This window comes from Zingiber officinale, chromosome 1B (genome assembly GCF_018446385.1).
Source record: "Zingiber officinale cultivar Zhangliang chromosome 1B, Zo_v1.1, whole genome shotgun sequence".
NCBI classification, from domain to species: domain Eukaryota; kingdom Viridiplantae; phylum Streptophyta; class Magnoliopsida; order Zingiberales; family Zingiberaceae; genus Zingiber; species Zingiber officinale.
This window is the reverse complement of record NC_055986.1, coordinates 114,175,858-114,184,037: the sequence shown is the minus strand read 5'-3', so window position 1 is coordinate 114,184,037 and position 8,180 is coordinate 114,175,858. Positions and strand designations below refer to the sequence as shown.

General features: G+C 37.6%; 1 protein-coding gene across 4 annotated transcripts; it reads right to left on the bottom strand.

The window, feature by feature from the left end:
- Window positions 1–3,277: 3,277 nt before the first annotated feature.
- On the bottom strand, window positions 3,278–7,344 carry LOC121973797 (acyl-protein thioesterase 2-like). Of its 4 annotated transcripts, none has more exons than XM_042525152.1 (11): window positions 7,119–7,344; window positions 6,894–7,018; window positions 6,670–6,784; window positions 6,470–6,584; window positions 5,300–5,336; window positions 4,988–5,057; window positions 4,758–4,862; window positions 4,248–4,398; window positions 4,064–4,146; window positions 3,682–3,775; window positions 3,278–3,609 (listed from the first exon to the last, which is right to left on the bottom strand). In XM_042525152.1, exons 2-11 carry the CDS (start codon window positions 6,984–6,986, stop codon window positions 3,522–3,524), a joined length of 951 nt encoding a protein of 316 aa, XP_042381086.1. In that variant the 5' UTR covers window positions 6,987–7,018; window positions 7,119–7,344; the 3' UTR covers window positions 3,278–3,521. The 4 variants fall into 4 exon arrangements, with proteins under 4 accessions (XP_042381086.1, XP_042381099.1, XP_042381093.1 ...); XM_042525165.1 differs by having other exon boundaries at window positions 6,960–7,018; window positions 7,180–7,343; XM_042525159.1 differs by having other exon boundaries at window positions 6,960–7,018; window positions 7,119–7,342.
- Window positions 7,345–8,180: the final 836 nt, after the last annotated feature.

Sequence of the window (8,180 nt, the reverse complement as noted above, 5' to 3'; positions counted from 1 at the left end):
GGCATGAATTTGCTAAGTTTAATTTAACCTAGCATTATCTTTTCCTAATTGTACTATATTCTTTGAAATTATTTTAATAACTTCGAAAGACTGCTTGGGAGATAGTCGCGTACCTCACTTATCTCGTAGTTTGTTCCTCCCCTTTCATCACTGCTTTCCTTTGAAGATCCTCCCCTTTTATCAATGGTCATCTATGAGGAACTTTCAACGTCCCTCTGGTGGTCTGCCATCAGGGCTAATCTGGCGTTGGTCTCGATCTCAGACTCGGAGGACGACGATTCATCTGACATTGCCTTCAAATTCTTATTCTTCGATCTTGTTGGTCTTTTACCCTTTTCTTTCTCCTTATTTTTCAGTTTGGGGCAGTTGCCCTTGATGTGCTCTTCTTCTTGGCAATTATAGCATCGAACATTCATTTTGCTCTAAAAGTACTTTTTCACTGCAACTTATTAAATTTATTAGATTTAATAAACTTACCAAATTTTCTTACCATTAGGGTCACTTCTTCTTCATTGATTGACGCTTGGGAGTCTTGTTCGTCCTTCTGGGCTTTCAGGGAAAGGTTGGCATTCAACTTCTCAGTTTCTTTGAGATTTGTACATCGAGTTTTATGAAATTCAAAAGTTGAAAACAAGTTTTATAGTGTACTTACCTTGAAGTTTTTAAAGATGTAGTATGCATCTACTAAGGATGACCATTCAGAAATTCTCAGAAAAGCGTTGAGCACATACTTGATAGAATCACGATTCATTATCAATTCTCCAAGATTGTTGAACTGAGTGATGAGTTCTTTGATCCCTGATTGGAGTTGAGATACCTTCTATCCCGTGTTCATCCGGAGGTTCATTAGTTGGGTTTGGAGGATATCCTGTCATGCTAACTTAGCTTCTAAAGTGCCTTCATGCAGTCCCAAGAATTTCTCCAAGAGCTCTATAGTGGAGTCATATCTGTCGATCCGATTGACTTCCTGGAGTGGAAGGATGTTTAGCAAATAGAACTCTACTTTGCCGTTCGCCACGAAATCATCTTATTCTTTTTTTTATCCATGAATACTCTTCTTTTTTCAGCTCCTTGTTGATCTTTGGGGGCTACAAAATCATATTTCATAATTAACAATATTTCAAAGTCTGTTTTAAAAAATACCTCCATCCGACGCCTCCATTGCGCGAAGTCTCCCTCGAACTTCGATAGATGTATGCTTGAACTAGCCATCGTCTTGTTGCTTTAGAGGCGATTAGTCCTTTTGAACCTGTTTAGCTCTGATGTCATTTGTTAGTCTCATACGACCGACAAGAGAGGGTGAATTGCCTACAAAATAAAATAACCCCTTTCTTGATCTTTCAATTTAGTTAGATAGCACAATTAATTTAAACAAACATGAAGTGCATAAAAATGAACAACTAAAAAAAAAAATAAGAAGGCTAGATTTACTTGGTTATAACCTAGGTGGTTGTTAATTCAAGACATTGAAAAGCTCTACTAGAAATACTCTTTCGTTGAAAGCGGAGTAACCTCTTACAAACATTGACAACTCAAGAAAAAGACTAGGAAAGATTACAGTAGTTGTTGTTCAAGTTATGTTCTAATTCCTAGGTCCAGAGGCCTTTTTATATCTCTTGGAAAATATTATTCGAACTTTGAATGCACCTTCAAGGTGGTCAAAGGTGTCTTCAACGAGACAAGTTTTATCGTCGAAGATAAAACTTTATCTTTGACTAATGGTCATCTGAAGGCGCCTTCAAGGTGTTAGAAGGCGCCTTCCATGAGAGCTTGAAGGTGCCTTCCATGAGAGCTCGAAGGTGCCTTCCATGAGCTTGAAGGAGCCTTCCTCCAGCAGTTGCTGGCAGATTCCAACAACTTCATGTGGGTGATTTCGTCGATCTGGAATTGGTCTCACCGAACCCATCTTTCAGCCTTCTCCTCGAGCAAACTTCCGTTTCGACTTCTCATCTCTCAGAAGTGTCGCGCCAATCCTTCTCGTCCATCGGGTACTCTTCCGTAGCTTCTCATCCCTTAGATGCACCGAGCTCGCCAGATCTTTTCTCATGTCATCCTTCTCGTCCTCTGCGTCTTCCGATCGACTTCTTGTGCTCCTAAGTTCTTGCACACTTAGACACAAGACATCAAACACAAACATGACCTAACTTAACTTAGTTGATCATATCAAAACTACTACTAAATACTTACACCATCATCTCCATTTCTACCACCTAATTTGCAAATACCAAAACCAACATTCTGAGCATATGAATTATAAAAGGTACAAACTTCTTCTTTAGATGAAAATATTATTCCAATCTTAGAAAGCTTGACTTCATTTACACTAGATACAGATGAATCTTGATTTGCATGGTCATTGTTATAATTACCTTACTTGAATCAAATTTTCCTTCTTCTATTACACTTTCTTCACTTACATTTATTAAAAATCATCCAAAAACACATGATAATACAACACATAATAATGAAAACTGACAAAAAAAACACACACATGCTTAAATGTCAATCAAACAATCATTCAGAGAATCTTAACTCCCCAATAATACCCAAACACAAAATAAAAGAAGCACGTTTTCAATGCAATACCATTTCAGCTACTGTCATAAATTCAAGATCCATCATATGATTATTTGAGCACGAATTGCTCTCACCTGGCCTAAAAAATCTTCGTTGCTTGGCATAGTTGACAAGGTTCACTACTTCGTTCCCACACAAGCTACAATTCGTAGGTTTGGACGAAGAAATTCTACTTAATAGAGTCGTAGCTGGGTCAAGGTTTTGATTCCTTGGAAGGGAGAGGAAAGGAGTTAGGGCTAGGTTAGCATGAATTGCAAAAAAGATTTCGAAAAAGTTAGGACAAGGAGGGAGAAACGCGAATGAAGCAAAAACATGAATGAAGTAAAAAAAAAAACTCACTACATTTTTCGGATGGATGGGAGGAAAGGAGACATGCTCCACTCCTTTCTTCGAGAACGCAAGGGAAGAAGCGGCTCACTAGGAGGAAGAGAAAGGATAACACAAGGGAAGAAGCGGCTACAGCCGAAGAAGTTAGGGCACGAATGACGTGAAGAGACTGAGGTCGTGAATGAAGAAACAAACGAGAGAGAGAGGAGGGCTGAGGTGGAGTTGGCCACACAAGCTGCCAATGAGATCGCAGAGGACTTGCTGAGTTTTGTCGCTGCTTGTATCATTTCTCATTATACAAATGCAAATGTTCCCAGTAAAGCACACCAAATTAATCAGCATAATAAAGCACACCAAATGCAAAACATAATAGTTGAATTAGAACGGGCACGATTTGAACCACTCCATAAATCCACAAAAAGTAACTGATCTCAAAAAGAGTAGGTTATTGATGCGTTGAGCAGAGATTAAAACTGTCATCGAGCTGCTACAATTACCACAAGAAGCCCCAAAACCAAACATATAAATTAGTAATGCACTATTCAATCGGACTATACCAACTTATTGCTCTCACTCCAACACCAGTATCCAGCATCAAAAGATAAGATTGTTCTTGGTTAAGACCGCGATCCATGGAGACCCAGTGCCACAGTGAGGAATTTGCAGACATCATCCATCTCCGTGGGGACGGTATAGTGGCCGAGCCTGTATAAAGCAAATTTACCGTGATTATTATGTATATAAGCTATTTCGCCAACTGAACATAGTCACTGATACCCATTGTACGCTTTGAAAGTAGCATTCTCAAAGCCAGTTGATTTCAAAACTTGAGCTGATTTCTCTCCATGTTTGAATTGCACTACATCATCTCCTAGAGTTTTGTATCATAGAGAAACATTATTAGTTATGGGTATTATAGCCAAATTTGAAATAATTGGAATGCAGGACAATCATATTTCAGAATTGCTTTGATGATCAAAGAATCAGATTTGACTTTTATTATGTGAAGAACACTGAAACTTTAGTCCTTTTCCTAGGTTAGGTGCATAATAACCCATGGTCTTGTTTCTTAGGCCAACATTCTTATATGGATGTAGGAAACTGAACGAGAACATTCACATGTAGAAGGACAAAGCTAATTTGCACAAGAACGTGATACCTTTTCCATGGCAAAGCAAAATAGGCAAAGACGATGCTCGTCTTGTGGCATCTTGAGAACCTTCCAGCTTGCTGTTCAAGTTCCTAAAGAATCATAATGCCATTGGAAAACGGATCTCTGTGGATTCGACCATGAAAGTAGAGAGAATGACATTACTAAAATTTTATCTTTGTTTTAAAGATACCTGGCACATGGAAGCCAACCACTTAGACCAACAACTGCACTTAGATTTACAGGGTATGACTTGCCATTCCCGTATTTTCCATGGGCACAGCAAGTTGCGGAGTAGAGAGCAGTAGCAGAACCCATACTAAAGCCACCAACACCGAGTTTGACTGCAATTGCGGCCCAAAAAGCACACATTATTGATTTTAATTAATCAAATGTACAAAGAGGGGCTTAGCCAATATTTTCAAAGCTTATTCATATAAAGGATCACAGTTGGAAACTACTAAGGAAAAATGCATAGGAGTCCTAACTTTACTATTTGCAAGAATAAGATGACTGATTTAGCCTTTTTCATCTCCACTTGAAGCATGTAGGAAAACTTGACTTGTAATGCCTATTTTGTTTGATTCTTCAAGTATAATCAATGACAAATTGAAGAAAAATACCAGAGGAAAAGCAAAACATTACTACAAACTTGTATGATCTATTGACACATTTTGGTATGCCTACTTTCCCAGAAACTTACTATCAGCAGGCTCCGTTGATAGCAAATTTGCAACATGAGCAGCTGAAGCATCTAATCCGTCAACATCATCAGGACCATTCTCTGATAGATCATGAACATCAAACCCTAAGAGGAAAAAAAAAAAACGTAGCCACTTCACACTCACAAAAGTTAATTGATATTCAATAAAGAAATTAATAAAATAAAAATAAACTCAAGATTCAATACTGCAAAAAATCTAGTCAACTTACAGGCAGTTGACGGAAATCCACCAAAAATTGCTACAGGCCTGGTAGGGGCAGTTGGGCATATCCACTTAATCTGCGCTTTCAATAAAGTTTGTATTAGATTATGAAAGAAAACCAGGCGAAGAAAACATGAGCAATGAACCACACAAATTTATACTAATTTATAAGATGGTAATAGAGAATGACAACCCTAAATTATCATGATACCAAGCACCAGCAAGGATGGGCTACTCGACTATGGTTATATGGAATATAGTACATAATAATGAGCCCATATTCTATCAAGATACAATAGCTGATTTATCTAATTCTTACATTTGGGAGGGGGAGGGTTTCCAAGAGTTGAGACCAACTGCAGTATAAAAAAGAGATAAGACAATCAGAGATGTACTATCAGAAGTTTCAATAGACAGGCATAAAAGCAACAAGGCGGACACAACAATTAAATATTATTATAATCATCAGCATCAAAATATGTTTATTCTAGGCACATAGGGTTGACTAAATGAATATTGTCATTCCATTGAGTTCTATGTAAGACTAAAGATAATTAAATATACAAACTCAAAGAAGACCAGCAAACTATAAAAGAGTTGGTTACATCATTATTGGACATCTTAGGGAATGAAGACATCAGTTCTCATGGATGAAATTGTGCAACTATAAGAAATATCATGTATAAGTAGCATAGATGTCCCATAAAATATAGAGCTAAATGTTGATGCATAGATCCATCTGTACAGACTTACTAATTTCAAGCTGTTGCTAAATTGTAAGATAAAATCTTAAAAATGTGTTTGAACTCTGATTTGATGCAAGTCAAAACACGAGTAAATGAAATGACAAAGGTACTCCTCAGTATCTAATGATTTTATCATTTTGGGTTCTCACTAAAAGAACTACATATGATACAAATCCAACTATCTAAGCTAAAAACATCCTGCTATTGTAATTTAGAAACGTGAATTCTATTGCAGGATCAAGAAGAACAGGAGCAAATCTCCTTCATTTAAAGCTAATAAGAATACAAACTAATTTTCGAATTACCATCATAAGAAAAACTTTACACTTCTCAATGTGTACTGAGTCAATGTCTCAGCAAGCAGTCAACTCAAGCACAATAAAATGAACGTCCTATGATGAACAAAGATTTCCTACGAGCACAGATGGTGTAGATAACTAACTTCCTGAGAAGCAAGATAACAAACATATCAGCATCAGGTGAACATGCATGGATTCTAATTCGCATAGCACATCTTACTATATCAACGGAAACATTGCATAGTAGTCATTGTTATACCCCGAACACCAAAAGGCAGGGGAATTAGTTTTGACTTCACTTACCGAACAAGCAGGCATTAAAAATCATGGGTAAGATTCGCAAACACCAAAAATCAGTCTTGCTAATACCAAAATTCAGAATATGTAATCACACAGACAGAGAACACACACCAAAGAAAGGACAACAAAGGGAATGCCAAGTACCTTGCTCCATTATCACCTAGGCCATGAAGCCACACGACAGTGGCCAAATGCCTTCCCTTGGGTCGAACCACATGGGTCCTTCCGAAATCAAATGCCCTGGCAGAAGCCTTAGCAGCTTGATTTCAATCCAAAAGCATAAGATCAATCAATCCCCACTGAAAACAAGAGATCGAAAGTGGAAGAAACACAGGGAGGCAAACCTGAAGAAATCGAACTGCTCCCGTAGTTCATCTCCCTGACAGCCCGAAAATCCCCTCTCCCGCCAAGCACTCCCCGGATTCTATTAACAACGTCTGCAGACCCAGCACGCCCTACCTGCGAAAAGTAGCACCAAACACATCTATCCATTAATTAAATTCATCGGTAGGGACTAGGCACACAGAAGCTGAATAAGAATCCACTAGCAGATGTTCCTCGTATCAACCAAAAAGCCAACTTTGAAGGAGACGGAAAGGACGGGGAATAGCGAAAAGGAAATAGCCTTTCCGACCTGAGGCAGAGAACCCGCATGATGCATCGATGGGTTTCTACTCACAAGAATCGATGCGACTGCAAAAAGCAAAATGGTCGGGAATCTCGGGATAGAAAACAGAGACAAGAAAAGGTAGTCAAATCCATTAGGAAGAATAATCGACGGCAACGTGCGAACCAAAACGAATCAACAGTCCGGAAGAACAAAGATCTAAACGCGGTTCGATCTGGAGCAAAACCTAAGATCCGCAGCGGAGAATGGTTGCTGCTCTCGACCTCCCAAATCTCATCTCAGCATCTCCGGTCGCGTCGAGGTTGAGATCGCCTGCGACCGTTTCGAGATCCATGAACTGTGCTGCAGAGATTGGCAGGCCGCGCCGATCGACGAGATGGGCCCGTGCGCCTGCGTGCTGAGGCCCAGTATAAAGCTGCTTCCCAGAAGGCTGGGCACCCACTGTTCAAGCACCTCAATTTATATTAAAACGGTACTAATGATATAATGACGTCAAAATGTCAATGAAAATATCGCATATTTGTATTTATATTTTTTAAAAAAAATCTAAAAAAATGAAAATCGAAAACTAAAAATTTAGAGTGCATTTGATTTACACATTTTTCATTTTTATTTTTTTAAAAACGTACGTTTTTTAAAAATAATGTTTGATTTATATTTTTTATGTATATTTTCTAAAAAAATAAATAATATTTTCTAAAAAAAATAAAAAAGGACTAAAATAAATTTTTTATTTTCTAAAAAAATATATATTTTTAAAAAAATGAAAATGAACTAGAAAAATATATATTTTTCAAAAAATGAAAATGAAATATGTATAAACCAATTCACCTTTAGTATTTGCATTTGCAACTCTTTGTTTACCTTTTTTTTATTTTAGTGAAAAAACAGTAAAGATCTAAGAATGCTGAAACCGTTACTTTGGTGGCTCCAATTTTTTGAAAAGGGATAAATCACATAAAACTAAGTCCAACAACAACAGAACATTATGAGAAACATCAACACTCATCATCTGAGAAACTTGATCGAGCCACAATTTAAGTAATTCTAAGTTTCAGAACTCAGATTTGCTGACCAAATCATCTGAGACAATACCAAATAGCTCATGTTGATCAATGAGAGAGAGGTTACACAACTATGGAAGAGGTAATACAGAAGACATAAAAGTGAATTAAAAACAAATGGAAGTGAGTGCACAAAGAATGATTCATAACTAGCTCATAAGAT

Bases quoted from the DNA above. Each gene is read 5' to 3' on its own strand.
- LOC121973797 (XM_042525152.1), bottom strand. From the start codon at position 6,986: ATGCATCATGCGGGTTCTCTGCCTCAGGTCGGAAAGGCTATTTCCTTT. The intron at 5,337-6,469 runs GTACTTGGCATT...TTTATACTGCAG, and splicing joins CTAGGTGATAATGGAGCAAG to TTGGTCTCAACTCTTGGAAA. The intron at 4,399-4,757 runs GTAAGTTTCTGG...CCGCAATTGCAG, and splicing joins ATCAACGGAGCCTGCTGATA to TCAAACTCGGTGTTGGTGGC.